Raw genomic sequence first — 24389 nt, forward strand, 5'->3', positions numbered from 1 at the left:
TGTGTTTACATTAATCTCAATTATAAGCGAATTTATTTTGAGTATAAAACAAGCATCCCTTAAATTGGAAGCAAAACAGAGTTAGCTTGCAAGAAAATAATTTTCCTTTGAAAAAAGTGTATTTGACTGTACTTATTTTTACTTTTGGTTTTGGTTTTATAATTTTGTAAACGCTCATATGTTTTGACTATTTTTTTATATTAAACTGAATCTTTATATCATAAAATAATAAAACAAAAAGGTTTAAGGATTGAGTCTAAAGCGATTAAGCCAACTTTATTTAGTTATAAATCTCTTACCTATCAATATTTAGATATACAAGTAAACTTTAAGTTAACCTTTGATAGTTGTGATATCAAAATTTTAATTTGACTTGATATGATTAACTTATATAACATTGATTTTAATATTTATGAATTATTAGATCGAAATTTTAATTTCACACTAGTCATTAATATAATTCAGATTTCAATTTCAATGTGAGCTAACATTAATGAATGATAATTGATTTTTAAAACTTAATATTTAAAAGAAATCATTACGATTCAATATCTTTTTACTTATTATTATCGTATATATTAAATAAAAATAGAAAAAACTAATAAAAAAGATCTTTTTACTCCAAAATAGTATTTGTTCTTACTTCTTTACTTATATTGTTTTGTTCTTCTTTATCTGATAATGGTAATAAAAAAGTTATATAATTTTAATTATAGTAAATGAGGGTGTTTAATTTACGATGCTAATCAATTCAAATCTTCAATAATGTTACATAATATCACATGATTAACATTAATATCTTTAAAATTATTAAAAATATCATTTTAAAGTAATTAACAACTATGGCTATTTATTAAAAAAAATTAAATTATTTAAACCACTTTAAAATAAATTTCAGTTTTGATAATAAATACATTTAAAATATACATGTTAACTATATACCAACAATAAATAAAATAACCAGCCAAATTTAATAATTATATAGTATTATATGTTTATATTTTTAAATTCTTTTTGAATTTATACTCTTCACATAGGATAAATAGACTTGAAAATAAAAAAATAAATGTTTGATTATGTGTTATAAAATTAGAGTCATATCTTCAATAATTTTAGGGTTAGATTAATCATTTTATATTTTTCTCTTTTTCTCTTATTTAAATGTTACTAAATATAAAATATATAGTCTATAAAGTAATATATGTTAAGTTACTTTAATAAACTATAATATTTAATATATTTTATTTTGCAATGACAGTGTCCTGAAAAAATTAAAAATCAATTTGATAATAAATTAATAGCAAATTTATTTTAAAACATTTTTTATATTTAAATTATCATCTTATATTTAGATAAGCACATGTAACGCACAAGTTTAATAAATTTTAATTTAAATAATTATAAACTTATATTTATTAATTTTATTTTAAATTTATACATTTTATATAGGTATTACAATACTATTGTTATCGTTACTCGAAGAAAGAACAAATCATAATAAATTTAGATGGACTTAATTTTAAAAAAATAATATTTCCTTAATTGAAAATACAATTATTCTTATTATTTAATTTTAATGTAATTACATTTAAAATGATCCTAAATATTTTAAATAATGTTAAGTTTAATTATTTATATATATTTTTAAAAAATAATTTTAAATACAAATAATACTAAGTATAAATATAAAAAATTACAATTTAATAAAAAATTTGCACCGCATAATATAAAATATAGTTGATATTTAGTAATGGAAAAATACACTAGTGTGCATACATATTAGTAATACAGTAAGGAAGTGACAAAAAACGTTACAACCCACTATTAGCTGACAGAGTCACCCCTTACAATATTATTATTATTATTATTTTAACATCTTTTGTACAATAAAAAAAGATGTAAGATAATGAAAAGATATAAGACAATGTTGTATATTAATTAAAAATTGACCTAATTTAGTTTCTTATAATTTTAAATTAATTTATTATTTAACGTATTGTATAATATTAAAAAAAAAAATTAAATATCATCTCTTATACTGCAATTTGATCTAATCATAAATTGTACCTGTAAAACAATATTTCTCTTTTTGAGACTGAAATTTCTCATGAATGGTTTCTTGTTGAATAAGGGTGAGTTTTTGTTTAGAAAAAAAAGGGAGAAAAGAATGGAAGAAAACCAAGTAGAAAATGAGATTTTTTTAATGTTGTTTGATGCAGACGAAAATGAAAGAAAAGAAAGATAAAAAAAATTCTGTTTTTTTAAACAATGGTGACAAAGAGTTCTAAACTTAACCAATAAATTTTCAAAGCCTTGTTATTCTCTAACGGCACACATGAGCAACAGCGCAAGGCCTTAATTACAGCATATTGCATATTTATAAAACGGATAGCTATGTAGTCTCACACAAATCACATAATCAGGTTCATGTACAAAGAATGCAAGACACAGTGAACATAAAAAACAGCGCATATCTATCGGAAAGTACAGAATCAACCATAAAAGAATGACCAGACCAGATGTCTAAAGCTACCAAATGCAATATTTACATGCTTACGGAAGTCGTTACTTGCTTTCAATGACATAAATTACAAAAGGAACAGAAGAAAAAAATTTCATAATTTGTTATTCAAGTTAGAAATGCTCCTAGGACAACTTTGCAGATGTATCAAAACCTTGCTTCTGCAATTCTGCCCTAAGCCAACACCTTCAAGAACACCCTAAAATTAGAAGCTTGCTAGCAATTTTGCTATAAATAGCAGTCAAAATTTGCACATGCTTTGTGAATATATGCAGTTGAGGTTTGAAGCTGATTCATGTTGAGCATCCAGACTAAACCATTACAATACACTACTACTCCCAGAAGTCTGAATATTTGACATCAACCAAATTTTGACTCAGTTCCAAAATAGCTAACTGCAGGATGATCATGTGCTTGTGTAACAAACTATTTACACTGGCAACTTCAATCGGGAAGGGTTTGTTCTAGACAGGAATGTTGTCCAGAGAATATCCATCAAAGTCAAACTCATTCTCAGATGGTCCCATGCCTTCTTGCTGCCATCATTAGAAACATGTGAGAAAAATTGATTTGTTCATAACGGAAAATTACAAGCAACTATGCAAGCATGTGAAAATATTCCAGGTCCAAAGAAAGGGCTGAAGGACAAACCTGTTTTAGAAGTGCACTCATTAGATCCTCCTGCCCATAATGCTCAGGGAAGAGATTAGTCTGGGAGCTTGCATCAGGAATTCTTTCAGCCTTGACCCTTATTGAATTGTCAAGAAGAAGTGAATTGAGGTTTTGACTAGCATTTTGGAAGTTATTTTGTTCCAAGCCCTCTCCCATGGAGAACATAGCTTTTCCAATCAAAGCAGCATCTCTGCTTTGACCAGTCTGTTGTGTAGAAGAAAACCCTTGATGCACTAAAACTGATGGTGTGACATCAATATTACCTTGTAAAGGGTTTGCATGCTGGGAGGCATTGTAAGTCAAGTTTGGGTTTGTTATCTCCCAATCATGAGGCTTCTGATGGTGCAGTTCATTAAAAATATCATAACTTGGAAATCCACCAGATCCTTTGATTCCAGATGTAACTTCCTCTTGAAATGAGCCTTTTGTTGTGATACTGGATATACCTGGAGTGCTTCCAAGAGGAAAACTATTGTTGACAGACATTTCAGAGGTTTGATTCATTGGAAAACTCAACAACGAAGAGCTTGGTGGAACAGGATTATATGCAGGTCCTCTGTTATTACCAGCAATCCCATTTCTGCCCAGAAGACCATTAGAAATTCCATTTGATACAGTAGGCTGCCCCAAAGATGATGGAAGTCTTGGAACACGAGGACCAATATTTTCACTTAGCATCTGACCTCTAGGTTGGGATTGTGCCATCTGCATCAATAAGGGGCTGCCTTGTGTAGCGGAAGCATTGACTCGCATATTCAAGCTGCCAATGGATTGGGTAGACTGGTGCAAATTGGCAAGCTGCTTTGGCTCCATGTTGGTAGGGATTCCATGCAACAAGTTCATTGGTTTACTAGTGCTTAAATGTTGCTGCTGGCCTTCTCCAAATCTTAACCTTGGGTTTTCAAAACTGAAAAGGTTTCTTTGATCCATGAGAGGCATAGGTACACCAGCTTTTCCAGTTGGCCTACCAAGTCCTGCTGCTTGAAGTGTGGCTAGACTTTGTGCTGGGAGCTGGCCGGCAACTGCAAGAGTTTGAAGATCAATTCCATTAATTGAAGAAATTGTCCCGAATGTTGCCTCCTGGGGGCTGAGGAAGGAGTTGTTCATGTTATTCTGGTGCTGAGAAACTCCACTCAACCTTCGAAGATACAATCGGTATTTCTGTAATAAAACAGGATGAAGAAAAAGAGTTACTTCCTTCAAGTAATCATAGCATAGATGATCACAAGAAGAAAATTAGGGATTAAAATTTAACCCAAGTCCTTCCCAAAGTATATATAGGATAACAGTATGATACCTGCAGGTGGCTGGCAACATTTTCTCTAGTGAGCCCAGGAACATTCATCAATTCCAGAATTTTTTTAGGAACAGCCTCTGAATACAAATATCAAATTTGAGTCAGGCAAAACTCAAGAACATCATAATTCTTTTAAGAAAAATATTCAAACAAATTAATAATTTAGACAAAAGGATGAGATAAGATGGATGGGTGAACATAAAAGGGGAAGGAGTGGAGGGGTGAACGTACAAGAAAAATAAGATGAAGAACAAATGCACACAGGATAAAGTAGGAGTGAATCTCACCAAAGATGGTTTGATTTTATGATACTAGAAAAGCATAAAATAGTCTAGTAAAATGGGTAGAACTCAGAAAACCGAAAGACTACTAAAAATGGTTTGAGAAAAAAAAATGTTTTTTTATAGAACTAAATGGCAAGGACCCCAACCAGTGGGATAGGGCTTGACTGTTGATGTAATATTAAAGCCAAAAAATGGAATCTTAGTTATCTATTAATTATTAAATATTACTTACCAGAATAATTTGAAAATTGACAGCATGCAAAACCTAGAGGCAATGATATGAACTATGGTGACTAAAAACTGAAGACCCGAGTAGTAAAAGTGTTGTTTTGAGACAATCAAAACTCATGTATGACAACTGAACAATATACACATAGAATCTCGTCGATTATGCATCACAAGTTCTGTTACATAATCCTTCAATGGAAATGCAACAAAGTTTCAAAAGAAAAAAAAAATTAAAAAACCCAGGTGAAGGATACATACTGTCAATTCCCAGTTGATCCACAGCAGCCACAAACTGTTGATGGAGCTCCACGGACCAAACAACCCGTGGCTTCTTTAGTGTGGATGTGTCATCTCTATCCTCTGCCTCCTCTTCCTCATCCCTTCTCTTCTTTGAGTTTCTCCAACTGCCTTCATTCGCTGAGGAAGAGTAATCTGCTTCGTCAGAAGCCTTTGGTTGCCGATCTCCTTCCTCAGCACTCCCTGATTGCTCCGCGTCTTTCCACTCATTCTTCCTCTTCCGAACCACGTGCTGCCATATGTTCTTCAAAGCCTCAATGCGAACAGGCTTAATTAAGTAATCACAAGCACCATGAGTCACACCCTTCATAACAACACTTTTACCATCATCCGCAGACATCACTGCAACCATCACACAAAACATGTCAGAACCGACATCAATGCAGTCCACAAAAAATAGATCTAAACAGGTCAGACGAGTTTCTTACTTATAACAGGAAGGTCCATCTCTAACCCAATGTGCTCCAAAAGTTTAAATCCATCCATGTCCGGCATATGCACATCGCTTATAACAATGTCAAACCCATTTTTGTTCTCTCTAAGCAGTGAGAGAGCAGTTTCTGCTCGATTACATTTGGTAACTGAAATGAACAAAACAAAATCATTCCTCAGGATTCATAATCAGCCAAAACACCAATTCCGAGAAAGAAACAAAAACAAATCTGACATCCAAAGGTTTGATTCAAAGGAAGAATCAACAAACAAAAACAGATCACCAAGCAGCTATCTATCTACAACTACAAGCAAGTAGCCCTTAAATAGAAGATAAAGTTGGATTTTGATTTTTCATTCTGCTTCTGTGTCTTGTTATTTTGTTGAGAGGGACAATTAACCGAGCGTCCAAATCGCAAAAAGAAACAAACTTGAATAGAGAGAGAAAGTGAGCGAATTGAAATCGGAGAGAAACAGAAGATAGAAGAAACTGATGGAGTGAGTAGTAGTAGTAGTGTGGTACCTTCGTAGAGGCACGTGCGGAGCATCTTCTCAAGAATCATGAGACACGTGGGATCATCGTCCACCACGAGAACCCGGAGACCCGCCGGAAACTGGTCGGAGACGGCGTCGCCGGATTTCATAACCACGCTTGCAGTAAGGGTTGACATGGATCCCTTTCCGTTGCTGAGATTCATGCTTCGGAGATCCGAACCGAGGAACAGTAACACCGCAACAAAAACAGAGACAACAAACCCGACGCGACAGTGGCGTTTACATAGTTCGAATCGAATTTGAGGTGAAACAATTGAGGAACTTCTTCTGCTGCTGAGTTCGCAATTCGACCAAGACCAAAAGCAACGCAGGAATCGGAGTAGAAAGAAAGAGAAGACGGATTTTGGGTCAGAATTTTTAATTTTATAAAAACAATAACTATTGTTCTGCGCCTCAAGCTTATGTCCTCGCCTTGTCACTGTTACACGCTGAATTTCTCGGGCATTTAATTATTCTTTAATTAATAGCAATAAAAGCTTTACTAATCGGTAGGATTAAGGAAGATTTGTTTTTCTTATTGGGTGTTTTTAATTTTTTAAAAACAAGGAATTAATGTTATACAGTAAATATTTTTATTGTAATAGTAGTAATAATTTTATGATAATAGTTGTGGTTTTATTTGTTTATTTGTGACGTTAGAAGTTAGAGAAGTATATATATTCAAAGTTGGGTATCACTGGCTCCTGAAAGAGTGGATCCAGCTCATTCATAGAAGGAACTAACCCCTCATCTTAAATCTTACACTTCCGACACAGCTCACCTATAAGGTTTTGGATTTTACTGTACCTATGTTAGTATGTTTATGTTGACCAAATATTAAAAAAAGGTTGATTTTCAATTGTTTTATTATAACTTATAACTTATTAGCATATTTTTTAAAAGCATGTATGGTTAACTAATAATCATAGGAGTAGGATATTGATGGGAAAACAAAAAAATAGAAAGCATTAAATAAAAATAAAATAGTTATTATGTTATTAATTTGAAAACTAATATTATTTATTTAATATAGATAAAAAATATTAAATGTTCATTGGTTTCATTAGCTAATTAATGCATTTTTTTTATCAAAGATACCCTTAGTTAATACCTATTACCCGTTGTGCGAGTATAAAAGATCAAGACATTAAATAAGAACATTTTAGTTTAAATATAACAAATTATATTTCTATTAAATATTTCTTTTTTCGGGTGCAATCACTTTAAACATCCAAAGATAGAAAATAATAGTTTTACAGGAGTAAGGAAACACATTTTTAATCATGTACATAGGTTAAGGAGTTAAATAGTAAAGTTTTTTAATATGATAATTAAATACTTTAGTGTTTTTGATGTAATGCGTTTTTATAAAAAAGAGTTATACATTAATGGTGTAAAACGTTTTATATAATCATTTAATTAGAATTTATTATATAAAACGTTTTATGATAATTAAATTTCATATTTATTTTTTCTAAATATTTCAATAAAATAATACATATTTTATATTTGTTTTATTAAATCGATTTAATCTTTCCATTAAATCTTATATTAATTGATTGATTCAAATTAATTAATAATTAAAGATTTTATTTATCATTCTCATAACAATTTTATTAAATCTTAAACTAATTGATACGATAAATATATTAATTGTTTGATTCAAAAATGTATTCAATATATTTTTTATTAAATCATATTTATTTTTATATATTATACATATGTGAGTGGATAAGAATTTTGTATTATCATATATTTTCACTTTTTTTAATACATTTTCTTATCTCCTGTTCTCATTTCTTATTTGTTGATAAATTTTTTCATTTCATTGTTTTTTTTTTTTGCTTCCTATAGGCTTTGATTTGTGTTTTTTCTTATAAAATTAGTTTTTTTTCTCCATAAAATTAGTTCTTCTACATATAATCATTATAATCGCGCAATTGACATCTTTTTTTATTTAAATGAACTAAATTATTTTTTAGAAGAAAATTAAAAAAAAATATGTAAGACATCACCAAAATAAAGGAAATACTACCTAAGACAACATCAATAACAATAATTTTATTGGAACATGTTTATATATAAAAATATATTTAAATATTTATTGGCATATCTATTAACATACATTTATTTAAATTTAAACTAAATAATTAATAATATATTTTAAAATATAAAAATACTCATATAAGTTATAAAAAGTAAATTTAATATTCGTACAAATCAGAAGACATTAAGTTAGTTAAGAAGAAAATAAAGTTGATTCAATTTTATATAAAAATCCATAAGAAATGTGTTAAAAATTATATATATATATATATATATATATATATATATATATATATAATATTATGCATTTTTAAGAATATAACCTAAATGAATAATATATAATTATTCATTTTATCTCGTGACAGCATGTGAAGCTTTGATTTATTTGGTGGCATAGAGAAACCTGTAATAATTGCGACATATTAATTTTTGGTTCTTCTATTTTGTAGAAACTATTAAAAATGATGTGTAGCTGTATGTACCCAATAATTTCAAGTATGCGGAAACTTAAAACAAAAACTTAATTACAGACCAGAAGGACTTACTTCCATTAATAGAATGCAGGCATGTTGGCAAAATTATGTCAAAAATTAATTGTTTACAAAGCATGACAACGAATTATGGCGTTTTAAATTCATGAAAGAGAAACTTAGAGTAATATAAATGATTGAATGCATTTATAGGCATTTATATGGCTCTAAAATGGATCTTCATAAAGTATGGTAATTGCAAGTAATTAGGCGAAAGAATGATTTAAAATGTTTGAAGACAGAATAATTGTATTTTCTGGAAAAAAGGGAAGCGGACAGCAGTAAACTCACATGAATGGTTATTTGTGTAGGGTATATAGTAAGAAACATAATTCATTGCGTCCGAATATATTTAATATTACCAAATGAGAATTATTCCTTTGGTTTTAATTTCATTTTATTTTCCTTCTCACGGCAATACTTCCATATAAATGATACTTTAATCTCCTTGGACCATTTTGGTAGGGCATGACGCATGTACGTGGAATTAATTTATAGCATTTACTAAACCAGGCATTATCCGTGGCGATGGTGGGTCTCTTTTTATTAAGCCTTATGCAAATAAATAAATAAATTCGTACAAATTAAAGCTAGATGTTGGTAGTTTGGGTCAATGTCCACATACAGGTAAACCAATGCCAAAGTTATGCAAGCCAGTTCATTGATTTGACTCAGAAATAACTTAATTGGATGGGAAGCACCTTGACATGCACAACATGGAAACGTAACCACAAGCCACAAGCATTAGGAAATTGGCAACTTTTGTTCCTTGTAAATCAATTCAACAACAATTCACGTTGCAAGTAATAAATAAATTAGTGTTTTCATTCCATGCCTAAGCAATGTTGGCATGGCAACCACCACTTCCATTGTAGTGGAGGTTTCGGTATCCACTTTGATGTATCAAGAGTGGCCATTCAAAAATTTGCAAGTGGTGTGTGTGCTACTCGGCAAAATATCCTAGTCCCAAGAGGGAAAAGGAAAAGAACGAAAACCTTGTGATATTGGTGATTAATTATTTAAATTTTGGAGAAGAACAAATAAATAATTGGAAGAAAAAAAAAAAGGAGTGAGAGAAGAAAATGATAACGTAAGAAACGGAGTGCAAAGTGGGTATTCCGTTCAAGAACTTTTTGATTCTTAATGGTGTACAAGAATTCAGCTCTGCTTTTGAAACGACTTTAGCTCAATCCATTCAACAACTTGAATCCCTATCCCTTTTTCCTCTCCTCAGTATTATCTCTGTCTGTTGTGTTTGCGTTTTTCAGTGTGCACTCTGACTCACTCATTGCCTTTTTTATGTTAGAGAAAAATTATATTGGTTATTCCTCTACCATTTTCCCCCCTCTTGACACGTGTCTCACGGGTGCCACTTTCATCGGATAAGGTCACCCTGTTGCCTCATATTGCCCTTTCATTTTCTAATTGACAGCAACTACTAGCCCTATTTTAAAATTCACATGAAAATCTCCTCAAAATATTCGACATTAAAATTAAAAACAAAATCTTAGGTTAAAATATGGAATACATATATTTAAAATTGAAAATATAATATATATATATGCAATAATTAAAAGATTAAAAATTGAGAATTGGATAAATTATTAAACCACTTTGAAGTGAGTGAATTTTAATTTAATTGATTAAATTGCCTAATTTTGTGATTGAACATTAAATTGAATAATATTTAAACCGAGCACAGGATAAGCTTTCGAGCTATCAAAGTTGAGAAACTAAAAATGATACAAGTACTTGTATTTGGTGCAGCCAGATGTATCCTAGATTTGATCATCAAGTGGAATACGTTATCTGAAATTAAAAATATAAAATTATACAAAAGAATAACAATGAATGAAAAAAAATTGTAAAAAAATGACTTGGGAGTAAGCGTCGTAATTTCTTTGACAAGCAAACCACGCACTCTAGAATATTTGAATTAATAATATTTATATATAGGGGAGAAACTTTAATTTTTTTATACTGCAAGAAAAGCAGTGAAGCATAGCCATAAAGCAGCAATCTGAAAAACGTATATTCGTTTGGGAACCTTTTCTTACTTACGATGAATAAATAAGAGCACACAGGAAACGCTTTTCACTGTGAAAAAGTGGGAAGCGCTTGCGTTAGTTAGAATAATTTACAAAACATTAAAGGCTCAATAAACAAAAGTATATACAACTTGAAACTGTGACATTGTCATTTCCTAGTGGCCACTACTACCCTCTTCTCTTCTCTTAACTCTTAGCCTTTCACTTTGTCTTCTCCCAACAGATTTAAATCTCTAAAGTTCATGATTCAATATTATTATTAATAATTATTGTTTGTTTGGATCATTTTGTTTATTTGTTGTTTCTTGCATTTAAGCTTTTTATGGGCTAAAGAATAACGAAAACAGATGTTATATGCTTTTAAGAAAACTGGAATATTTGTCTGCGTCACTGTGTTAGAGAGAGAAGAGAGGGTCTAAAGAATTCATGCGCGGAATTAAAATATTTATTATTTACAATTTATAATTCTGCGTTTGAGTTTGAGTGTGAGGTCCAGGTGGTAAGTTAAGCCACATGGCGATTCATGGAAGTTGGAGAAAAGTCTAAGCAACTTTTACTAACTTTTCCCTGTCTTTCTTCGCATAATAATTCACTCTCTCTGCTCCTTGTGCTTCTGTGTTCCCATTTAAATCATGAGTCCCATATCCAGTAACACCTCTTCCTTGTTTTCTACTCTGTTATTGTCTATAATTGAAATATAGTATAATTGTTTTTTTCTTCTTCTTAAAATTTGAACCGGCGCTATCATTCTTTGAATGCCATCTTCTACCTTTAATGATTCACATCTAAATAAACAGCCCAAGAATTTGAGCTTGTGGTGCATTCTGGTTATGATTTATTAGTTTATTACAAATTAAAATTTTTAAAAATTCATTGACAATTTGATTCATATAACCATGTTAATCAAGATTTAATTCATTATATATATATACACGTGCACACGCACATTGTATATCGTATTCATCCACCTAGGACTTCAAATCTCATTGTATTCATACACTCAAGACTTGAGGACTCTGTGTGCCCATCAATCCCAGACTTCAAGCCTTATCGTGCTCGAATGCTCCAGACTGAAATTTTATGGATCATTCTGTCTGAATTCCAATGAAGTTACACTCCACCTCCCATGTCTACCTTATCGAGGTCAGTTACCAGCTGACCCCGATCATATGCTATCCCCCTGTAATATTTAGAGAGAATATCATGAAACACCAGAAGTTAGTTATTATAATTTACTTTACAAACAAGTTAATTTATGCTAAATTGATCCCTGTTTAATTAAATTAATTAGTTATTGCTTTAGTTTGACTCGATAGAAGTATGATATGTATTCTTAAAAAAAAAAAACATGTATTATTCAATGTATACAGAGAGAGAGACAAAAAGTTATACAAGAAGACTTAATAATTATGAAAAACTAAAATATATACTATTATATTTTATTTGAATAAAAAATAAAAATTGATGTTACGTAATCTTTTTATTTGAATCACTGGTTAACTCTTATACTGTAATAAATGTACTGTACTGTATAATGAATCTTGCGTTCTAAATTCTTCTACTAATATGGTCTCTTGCGTGCTCTTATCCAAAATAAACTTGTCAATTCAATTGTCATAGATGACCCACTAACAATTAATGTGCATTGAATTTGTCCGCTAGCGGCCTAAACATTAAGGAGACGTCAGTCAGAGTTTAAATGTTACCTTATAGTTTATAAATCATGAACAAAACTCACTAACCGACAGATATATTTTTTTTATCTAAAAACACTAATAAATTGCATTTAAATTTAACTCATATACCAGTACAATTTTTTGTTCTTTAACAGTTAAATATATCTATAAAAGAAAGCCAGCAATGCTAGGTGGTACCACCGTTTATTTTTCTTATAAGCAAATAATTTTACTAAGGAGTTCAACTGTGCACAAGAAGATTACAAAGTGGAAAAACATGTGCTAGTTCTAAGCAGCACATGAATTTCCGAAAAGGAAAAGACAAAAACAAGGCTTAAGTCATCCACAGATACACAAGACAGCTATATAAGGCTTAGGTGGTACCACCGTATCAGTATTTTTATCGTCGATTTAAAAATATATATAAGGAGAAAAAAATTCAAATCTTATGAAATCAAACACTTGATCTTGTACTTTTGTAGTATTTTCCAAAAATCAACAAGGTTTTCTTATATTATGTGAATGTTAAACAACCTTGCATGTATATTAGTATATACAGGTATTTGTTTGACTTTGGCCACAAATTGATTTAAGTGAATTTTAAATTTAGGGATAAATTTGTGTGATCGCATGCTTCTATTGCTCATATTATTTGTATTAGTGTTTGTCTTAGAAAGGGTCCTGATTGACTTCTTCTATGTTATTATCTAAGTTTTATTATCAATAAATCTTGGTTTTAAAAAAATGTAAATTTTAAATTGAGTTTAATGGTAATATATTAATAATGTAGAGTTATTTTATATGATCATTTAATTATAAATTATCATTAATGTGAATTTTAAGATAATTTTATAAGAGTTAATAAACTTATCATAAATTGTGGGTTGTGATTGAACCATGTGATTTTGGTCAAATTGTAAATTATTAACAAATAGTAGTAATTAATAGAGTTATTAAGTTAATTATAAATTAATTAAAAAATTATTAATTATTAAAAACTTTAGTGAAAATTATTAAACTTAATTTTTCACAACATTGTATTTCTCCTCTCCTATGTAAATACCTCTTTCACCTCTATTGTTGCACCTGACTCCATTGATGGTATCACTACATTAGTGTTAATAATCCTTTATTAAAGTTTTTTAATGATTAATAGTTTTAATTTAATTTTTAATTAACTTAATAACTTTATTAATCATAATTATTACTTAATAATTTACCAAGGGGACCAAAATCATCAATTTATAAAACCAAGAGACAAAATATTATAATTAAAAAATAAGAGAACTAAAATCATGAATTTAAAAAACTAGAAAGATTAAAATTATAATTTAAACTTAAATTTATGCATGCACTCAAGAGTGTGTTTTGGTAAGCTACATTAATAAATAGGTTTAAATACAATTCTAGTCCCCTCTTTTCTTCATTCCTCAATTTTAGTTCCTATTTTAAAATTGTGACATTTAACCATTTTATTTTAAAAAATCGTGATTTTAGTTCTTCTATTTTAAAAAATTTAAAATTTCTAAAATATAGAAACCAAATATTTATATTTAAAAATAGAAATACCAAAATTGAGGATTTTTAAAAATCATAAATTGAGTAAAATAAAGAAACCAAAATTATATTCAAGCCGAATAAATATTAAGTTACTTTCTCAAGCTTATAGGCTACACGAGCATGTTTTGAAAAAAAATTCATTATCCAAGATTTTAGCTGCAGTTTTTAGAACAGATTAACAATTTGAGAACAAATTTCCAAAATCATAATCTGAGAACAAATAAAATGTAATATTGAAGCAAATGGAAAAAATATCAAAATACATCATGAGTGAATAGGGCCTAACCAAAACACATCCAAAATATAACTCCTAAATAGGATTATACACCTCCTAAGTTCATCTACTAAACTATGACTTTATATAATCCTATGCGTGGTAGGGAGGAAAGAAACGAGGGAAGAAAAAAAATAAATTTAAATTGGAGGATAAATGTAAAAAAAGAAAAATTCAACTTTTTAAAAATTCTTTTTATTCTCTAATTTTTCTTTCAATGTTTTAATAAGAAAACATCGTCATATATATATATATATATATATATATTTTTTTTCCTTTCAGCTTGCTCCTTCCAAACAAACCCTAAAATTTAGAGTTCTTGAAATCAGGCCTTCTCCATTGGAAGATTTCAAAAATGAGATGTTAAGTGTCTTTTTAACGGATCCCATAATATTATATCTTTTTAATTTTTTATTTTAATAATTTAAGATGTTAAATTATTTTTTAAGTCTTTTAATATTTATTTATAATTTATTTTGAAATAATTAATCATATATTTATAATTTTAAAAAAATACAAAATATATTAATAATTAAAAAAATGAAATGGTCAAACCCTATCCTCCTATGGAGTTTTTCTTCTAAGTTGCGTGCGTCCTCACAGCACTCTTTCCTTCTCCTTTCTCCCACCGCCACCATCTGTTCCCTCTCCTCCCATGACAGTTGCTTCCCTTATTTTTTTTGAAAAATAATATGGTTCTTGTGGAAAAAACTAAATCTCCACGTATGAAAATCTGGTTGCCAACTTTAATAATAAATCTCAGAAAAATCAAATTTAAAAACAAAGATGTTCTTATAAAAATTACTATCGGAGAACATTAGAAGCTGAATGAGTAATCGGAAATGGAGAAACAAAGGTGACAGGAGGTGGAAGCGTGGGCCCTGCAAAAAGAGGGAAAGATGTTGCAGAGTGAGTGGACCAACGCGGAAGAGTGGGACCCACGGCAACTCATCTGTCATCATCACTTAAAACAAAGCGGCCCCACTCTCACGTACGTGCGCGTCTCCTACACGTCCTTTTCCGTCCACTGCACCGCCTACCTCATAATCACAAGTGCCACTCCGACTGAGACACACACAACTTTTGCCTTTTCTCTTTCCCAACATTTATTTCTCCTTCCTTCTCTATTTAATACTGCCTCCATATTCGATTATTAAAAAAAACACGTATTTTATATTTGTTCAAAAATAAAATCTTTTTCTAAATTAGTATTCATTAAAACTTAATATTAAATATTAAAATTATTTTACATTATTAAATGAAAAATATTTTTTTAAAAAATTCATTCAATAAGATACACATAATTAAAATTTATTTATATTTTTAAAAAATAAATAATTTTTTTTTACTTATATATGAGATGGAAAAAGTATTACATTCATCAAATTCTTAAAAAAAAAGTTGGTAAATAATATTTTAAGATTATAGACATAGTGTATATAACAAAAAAAAAATATAAACATATAACAAAAACTTGCAATCGGAAAAAAAATATTCTTGGTAAATAATACTTTACAGTGTACACCATCATTTTAGACACTCTTCTAATAAAGCGATTTTTCAAAAGGTTGGCTCACTCATAAGTATTTATGTTATAAGACTTAATACAATAATAAATTTATCTTATTAAGTATATATAAGATAAGTTGTAAAGGAAAACAAAAAAGAAAAAATTATAGGTTTATTCTTTCCTGCAAATAAAAAATAATATAACAAGCTAATATTTATCGATAAAAAAATTATCTTATTCTATTTTTTTAAAAAAATAATGTATCTTATTACATAAGTATATAGTAAAGATTGAAGAATAAACTGTACAGATGTTTTTTTTATGTCTATAAATAATTATTTAGATCAATGTGTGTCTTCCCCATATTTATTAACTTGATAAAGTACGTTAAAACTTAAAATTTAAAATTCATATTTAAATTGAATTAAAAATATCAACTACTACAGTATTTGAGAGGAATAAAAAAAATACTTGTCAAATACTTGACATTAGAAAAGTCAAGTGACTTATTTATAGAAAAAAATTGAATCTTCTTATTTATGGGAAATCAAATTTATGAAAGTAAATTACACCTTTTTCCTAAAAGATACTTAAGTTATATACATTTTTTTTCTTATTTTGAAAATTTAGGCTTTTAAAAAATCAATATGCATTGTGATTGAATTTATTTTAATATACTCACTAGTAAAGAGATCTATTTGGGGAAGTTCAATATATGGGTTTTTTTTTTTCATCTTTAAAAATCATGTTTACTGGAAATTTTATTTCCTAGGAATTATGTTTGTTAGAAATGTCAAAAATATGTTTTTTTATGTCTAAGATTTTTTCGAGAAAGAGAGAAATAAATATATAAAAAAATCCTTCATGGTAATCTTGAAATGCCACCCTCTTTAATGTGAAAGTTTTAGTGAAAAACTTAATTAAAAAATAATTCTTAAAAATAATTTTTACAATATTTATATCAAACATTAGAATTTAACATGTTAACCTAAAATTTTCTTAAAGCTTAAAGACTCTGTATGGGATCCATACATAAAATGTAAGAGATAGGAGCATTTGCAGCGCGATTGGATTCATTTTTCTAATAAAAATATCGTTTAAATGTAATATTAGATTTGAACTAAACAAAACTAAAATTTTGTAATTTGGTTTGGTTTAATTTTTTAAATTTATTAGTATAATACTGAATTTAGTAACAATTTTGCATAACTTTTATATTATATTGTTTTAATTTTTTTTTATATAAACTAGTTTAAAAAAATTGTTTAATATTATTCTTTAATAATATGGACACATCCTTCTTTAAGATAAAATTAAAATATGGATCACTTTGATATTTAATACAATTCTTTAAAAATATAGGTACAAAACAACAAAAATCAAATAATAAAAATTCTCTTAAAAAGACTACATTATAAATCATACTAGTTATTAAAAAATTTCAAAAAATGTTATATGATGCTAAACATTCATTAAATAAAATGAAATTAATATAAATATAATAGGCAATTTTATTTTATTTTATTTTCACAACAAAAATTGAAATTGAACCAAATTAAAAAAAAATACCTAACTTTTTTTTAGTTGATGTAACTATTTTTTATTATTGTTTTTTCATTTTATTTGGATTGGTTTTTCTTTTTTTAAATTAGACCTTGACGGGCAAACATCAAAGCCGAAACTTGATCACATTCCAACAATGCTGACATCCCAAAATCAACCCGTCATATGCCGTGTAAGCCCGCAACCCAAAATTTATTAAAAGGAAGAATATATAATGAATGTGTAAGCAAAATAAAAAATTGTTATAGTCAAACATAAGAAATATTAGTAATACGTTTTTTATTATTGATTGAAATTTATCAAAATATTTTTTACGAGTCTCATTCATATCTAATAATTTTTTTTAATTTTATGATTTTTAATAAATTTTAACCATTCATATAAAAGAATCTTCTAATCAAACATTAATTATTATACTATTTTTTCGCGAGGAGTCGTTATACAGTTAGACTTATCCATTAATTAATTCTCTCCATTCACTGTCCGAGAACAATTTATTTCGAGCCTGAAGTTGTATAATAAATCTTTTAAATTACTGTAGTGTGGGAAGTGGGACCACGCGTTGTATAATTGTATTCTTTTAGCTAAACATACTTTTTTTTTTCCTTCTAAAAGTATAAAATTATTTTCGATTGAATTTGAATAATACTTTAACAATTTAATTTTACATTCAACACATTGATTAGTTACCTCTAATCACTTGAGTAATGAGATACTTACCTGTTTATGTATAATATGATTTTGAATTATAAGAACCATTTGAATATTTTTAAGATGTTTTATTATAAAGATTCATATTTACTAGCTTAAGTGTGTCTTTAATTCAATTTATTTTAATGAAATAATCGTTTACTTTTATCAGATTTTTGAAACAAATTTTAAAAGATAATAAAAATAATCCCAACTAAGCATACCTTAATTCTATTATTATTTTGTTTATCGATAATTAATTTTTATAATTTTTATAATTATAAGCATAAAATTAGAAAAACGGAACTAATTCTATGTCAATGATTTTTATTATTAGTCCGTTTTTTTTCTATGATTTGTGTATAATTTATTTTCAAAAAAGACTGATGTTAAAAGAATTAGTTTTAAAATTATAAACACTAATTTATATTTAAAATGTATTCAGAAATAGATTTAGAAGAATTAATTTTAAATATAATAAAATTGTGTCCTCTTATAAAAAATATTCAATAAAAAATAAATGTATTTAGTAATTAAGATATAAAATGTATTCAATATTTAATTACTTATCATACAAAGAAAATACAAGTTTGCAGTAAAAGAATTTAGAATTATTTTTTTGCAAAAAATTGGGGTGAAACAGGTTCTTTGTGTTTAACTTTTTTTTTCCATATTTTTAATAAAAAGAAGGCTAATAAAAGTTAGTAAGTAATTATAAGAATAAAATAATAAATATAGTTACAAGAATAAAATAAATATAAAAATGTATACATTAAAATATCCTATTTTGTTTTTATATATAATTATAGATAATAGCAGTAATTAATAACTGAACATTATACCTACCTTTGAAACTTGAAATTCAAGTCATTGTCTGTGCACAATCCGATCCCGTCACTTACCAGGCAAAGCTATGTATGTGGTGGGTGCGAGATGTACCTTAAACTCAAACTATATAATTAGTATTCCACTACTAAAAAATGCAGATTCAACATGATTCTTAATAGTATTTCATGATAATTTTTTTACCGTCCTCGTCGTCGAATTTCCTACGACATTCAACGACGATCCATTAAATGTCTTAGTACTCTCTCCTTCTTAATCCCTTAATTATAAAATTATCATCACATTATATTTTAAGACGATTTAGCATAATCATATAAGAATGGGCATCGGAAAATAGTCGTTTTTTAGTAGTTTTTTTTATTTCTTTTTCATACATTCCTTATTATTAACTAAAATATGTTTAAAATTATAAATAATACTCATCAAATAAAAGACTGTCAAAAGTATCTTGTTACATTTTTCTAATTTTATTTACTAGAAAATTTAAATACATAATATTTTAATTGTCTTTGATTTAAATTTTTTTATTTTATAAATATTTTATTTAGATGAAGTAATTTAATTTCAATGAAATTCAAATTTTCATCTTTAAATATTTATTTTAAACAAAAAGTGTTGATAGCATCCCCAGCCACAGCCCCTTCTAAACCAAAATCAACTGCACCCGTTTCTTCTCCCACTTCATCTCCACCAACTTCATCTCCCAATACTGCAACCGCAACCCCTCACGTTTCATCTCCCACGGTAGCATCTCCTCCGTCTAAAGCTGTTGCTCCAGCTCCAACAAACACTCCTCCAGTGGCCACACCTCCCGCGGCCACTCCTGCTATGACACATGTGAGCTCGCCGCCAACGCCAATTTCAGTGAGTTCTCCACCAGCGCCTGTTCCGGTGAGCTCTCCCCTGCAATGGCACTAACAACTCCGGCACCGTGGTAGCACCCAGCGCTGAGGTTCCCGCTCCCGCTCCCAAGTCGAAGAAGAGTAAGAAGCACACTGCACCAGCACCGTCGTCGGCATTCCAAAATGCATCGTCTCATAAAAAAAAGGTGCGAGAGAGAAAACAAAAGGGCCTATGTTACGGTGTGAGAAGAGAAAAGTTCAAATTCTTATCATTAGGGTGAAATTTCAATTCCTATCATTTTAGTCTATTAAAATTCTTTTAAAAAATGATGTCATTTTAAATTTTTTGAAATCTTATATCTAAACAAGTAAATTATGATAGGAGTATTTTAAATTCACTAAAAAAATGAATTGTCTTATTTAAATACCCCATCCAAACACAGGTAAAAGAAATCTTTTCTAACCTATTATAACAATAAGTTATAGTACTTAAAATAGGAACATCAAATTATAAAAGAAAAATTATTAAAGATAAGAATAAATATATTTTTCTCTCTAGTATTTTATTAAAACAAAGAAAGCTTCACAATAAAGACTATAAAATAAAAATAAAATATTTTATTAAAAAAAACTAGAAAGAGTATATAACTCTCTTCTTTGTAAAATGGAAGGGAAAATAAGAAAACGACTAACACATCCTGCTGGAGCATAGACAGTTAAACCTTTGGTATGTATATTCATATTCATGATGAATTTAATTACCTTTACAAGTATTGCTCTTGTCTCCGATAATGCATTATTCTTCAAGTTGGCAACTTGTAGAGCACATAGTACGTATTATATGGAGTTGCTAAGCCTCTTCTGCATGTGCAAACCCCCTAGCCCGTGTGGTTTACAGATAGTTTTATTCTTCAATTCAATTCCCACATAGACATAGTCATATGTGACATTATCTACAAGTACATGTAACTCCGTTGGCAGCATATATGCTCCTTTTTCCCTCTTCCCCCCCTTGTTTGAAGCAATTGGGCATACTTAACTAGCTAGCTAGCCTACTACTTTATTGAGGAAATGTTTCATTGACAAGAAAGTCATGATAGGGTCATGATTTCCCGTTCCTTGTGTACAAACATGATACTAACTTTTCACTTGTACAAACCGAACACTATGATTCATGAGCACTAAGAACCTAGCTAGGTAAACATGTGGTTGTGGTCCTTTGACCCCCCCTTCTTCCCTTGTTGTAGGGCAGAAACACCTTATTGGCTGAACTCACGCACAATAAAGGAATGAAGATTACTTAAAAGTTTGTTCCAAATAAAAAAAACGTCACACATATAAACATATATAACTCTGCCAAGGCATGGATGCATAGAGTCCACCGACAAACTTGTATGTTGATGGAAAGGCATGGTCACTTTTCTAGGTTTCCCGTAAACATCATCTTGAAGCCATATAAAGTAAATTCTTATTATTCATCAGCATTGTTCGGGCAAGTTGGGGGCATTTCGCTGTTCATTGGATCTAATTTTAGGCTTCTCTTTTTTGCACTTAAGACTGAAGGGTATGTATCAAACCATGAAGTGGCAAAATTATCAGTGTAGGCAACATATAATAAAGCTGCGCATGGTTGAGTCAGCGTAGCATCTTAAAGTGCAGAAGCAGCATATTGTTTGCGGCTTTCTTACAAACTTGTTGAATGCACATGGTGCAACCACAAGCAATGCCTGACATATCATATCTCGTAGTTATTTGTATCCTACTTAATATCTTTTTAATAAAATTAAATAAATCTCAATAATAAATAATGTTTACCAAATATTTTAATTTCAAATTATGAAATGAGAGAGTCTTTTTATGTGAGAGTGAGGGAAATAAATATTGATCATATTATGAGTAAGTTACGTGAGTTTTTTAAAAATTAAACTTGAGCAATCCGTTCATGTATATATAGTTAGAGTCTAGACATGCATGCTCTCACTTTCACCTAAAAATAACTTGATCGCTACATACATCCCCCTGCATGCACCCACCCACCCATATATATAAATCTTATTAATTAGAAATATTTACTTATATTTTATTGTGTGTTAAAATGCAATTAACTTATGAAATATTAATTAATTTTAAATTATGTGAGATTTTATAAATTTAATTTATTCAATAAATTTTTATATAAATATTGGATCGATAAAAATATATTGTGCAAAACAAGTTTAACAAAAAAATTACTCTTAAAATAGAAGTTATGTATATATTATTGAGGAGATATTCAATTATTACAAGAGTAATTTTTTAAGATTTATTTATCATTTATTTTTTAAAAATCTAATGATTATAATAAATAATGAATCTTAATTATTAGATTTTAAGAAAATAAATAATAACGATAAAAAAGAATTACTCTCAAAGTATGTAAGTGAATGTGTCTTTTGTATTTTTTTTAAGTTGCTAACAAACTAACTTTTCTAAGAATATTTTAACAAATTTAATTATACTCTTCCAAAAATTTTTAGAGAGAAAGCACAATATGTGACTGATTATATATGTATATATAGCTAACAGTCTTTTTCTCCATGTCATTCCAGTTGGAGCAATCATACGTTTCTATCATGTCATCGAATAATATGATTGCTAAAAGTCAAAAACCCCATTTACAATTAAAGCCAAAAAAGAAAAACAAGCCAAAATAATTGGACGATGCCGTGCAGGGAAAATATGAAGGTCAGGCACTATGATTAGCTATGAGCTACACACTTGTTTTTGTTACATATGAAGTACTCTTTTTTACTTGAACAGGGAGGAGGAGGAACTTTTTACAAATAATTCTGACAAATTTTTGTGAGCATTGGGTTGGGCCCCTTAATAAAGACCATTCCATCTCCATTTTTCGATCATCAGTCGGAGCTTCAATACTCAAATGTAGATTGCGACCCAAATACGTTTTACCCAAAAGAAATTAATAGGCTTTATTAGATTTTCTAGTGTCCTTTTACCCGTTCGGTAAAAATATTAAATAAGACAAGTCGAAGACGAAACTATCTGTTTTTTCTATTATTTTAATGGTAACGTAATGGGGCCAAAGCCCAACAAAACAACAAAAATGAATCAATAGAACTAAGAACAAGTACAGATATCACCACAAAATTTACCAATCATATTGCCAATTTGCCATTACCTTTATTGACCCTCAAATTTACTACTAAGACGCCTAATATGACTCAAGGCAAATTTAGTATTTTAAAGGCACATAGTAAAACGTACCAGATAAAACTGTAATTAACAAATACTACGTGAAAGAAAAAAAATATACTATTGCTCTCGTTGAGAGTCGAACTCAAGACCTCCCGCTTACTAAACGGGTGCTCTAACCAACTGAGCTACGAGAGCTTGTTATTACTATAAGCCCGGGTAAATTATTAGTATAGTGAAATAAAATTAATTCCATTGTGAAACATTGGTTTGGAGAAGGTAAAAAAAAAATAATAAAAATACTCTACAAAACAGTAAAATAAATGCCCAACAGTACAAAAGGGATGTCAAACTTTCTTGTTTTAACAATGGTATCCTATTTTGACAATGTTTTCTGCAACTTATTAACATCACATATTTGGAAATTAAACACTAAATAAAAAAAAAACATCACCATTAAAGAGATGAAGGGTTTAATTAGACCATATGCTTCATAATCTTCAGGTTTCCATTGAGATCAAGATTACATTTTGTCCTCAAAAGCGTAAAAACCATTATACATAACTAGTTTTATATGGTGGAACTTTTAGACTTGACCGAACTTAAAAAGTTTAATGGGTTTTTCATGGTTATATAATATGTTTGGAATACTTAGTTAGACAAACCTCTTAATACATAGAGGTATTGGAAAATCAAATAGCTTCACGTAGAAAAGAGCTTGAAACTGTAAAGGCTCAAATTTTCAATATTAACCATTCACAATAAATTTCTCCATGAAAAATAATAATCAAGGTGTCACATTATCATGTTTAGGTTTTTTAAGTTTGGTAAGTAGGTTTGCAATTCAAACTCGTTACAATATTGCTGATTTAGGTAATCTTTTCATTCTACCAATGAATTGTGTCATGCTCACAGTAATTTAAGCTTTATTTAACTTGCTTAGAATTTTATAACAATGTTTTTTTCTCCGGCGGGAAGAAAGGCAATGTATCCTTCAATGAATAAACATAGTATCAATATTTCCAACACACTTGTGAAAAATTAGAAATTGAATTTAGCATTTTATAAGCTTTTAACACCCTAAGGCCGAAGGCTGACCTTGTAAGGATAATTTTTGTCTGGCCTTCTCTGGTTTTCTTGTCATCTTGTTAAGCATAACTAGAGATTGTCATCGTCCATATAAAATCTTGCATCCTTCGTCATATATCTTGCAAATCCAGTCTGTATTTTCTGTTGTGTATGCTTGAAGTATGCTGAACATTAGTGTTATTTGTAAGATATATCATGGGTACATATATATAGTTTGTTTCTTTGGAATGATCGTAAACAAATTGATTTCTTTATTGT

The 24389-nt window shown here is 28.9% G+C and overlaps 1 protein-coding gene and 1 non-coding gene across 2 annotated transcripts; both read right to left on the reverse strand.

The window, feature by feature from the left end:
- Positions 1-2544: 2544 nt before the first annotated feature.
- Positions 2545-6718, reverse strand: LOC100814930 (two-component response regulator ARR2). Its single transcript, XM_003529498.5, has 6 exons — positions 6255-6718; positions 5728-5880; positions 5261-5641; positions 4491-4567; positions 3173-4354; positions 2545-3057 (listed from the first exon to the last, which is right to left on the reverse strand). Exons 1-6 carry the CDS (start codon positions 6427-6429, stop codon positions 2986-2988), a joined length of 2040 nt encoding a protein of 679 aa, XP_003529546.1. The 5' UTR covers positions 6430-6718; the 3' UTR covers positions 2545-2985.
- A 16448-nt stretch (positions 6719-23166) lies between these two features.
- TRNAT-AGU (transfer RNA threonine (anticodon AGU)) lies at positions 23167-23240 on the reverse strand. Its single transcript has one exon. It is a non-coding gene; the product is annotated as a tRNA-Thr (tRNA).
- Between the last annotated feature and the right edge of the window lie 1149 nt (positions 23241-24389).

This window comes from Glycine max, chromosome 7 (assembly GCF_000004515.6).
Source record: "Glycine max cultivar Williams 82 chromosome 7, Glycine_max_v4.0, whole genome shotgun sequence".
Taxonomy (NCBI): Eukaryota; Viridiplantae; Streptophyta; class Magnoliopsida; order Fabales; family Fabaceae; genus Glycine; species Glycine max.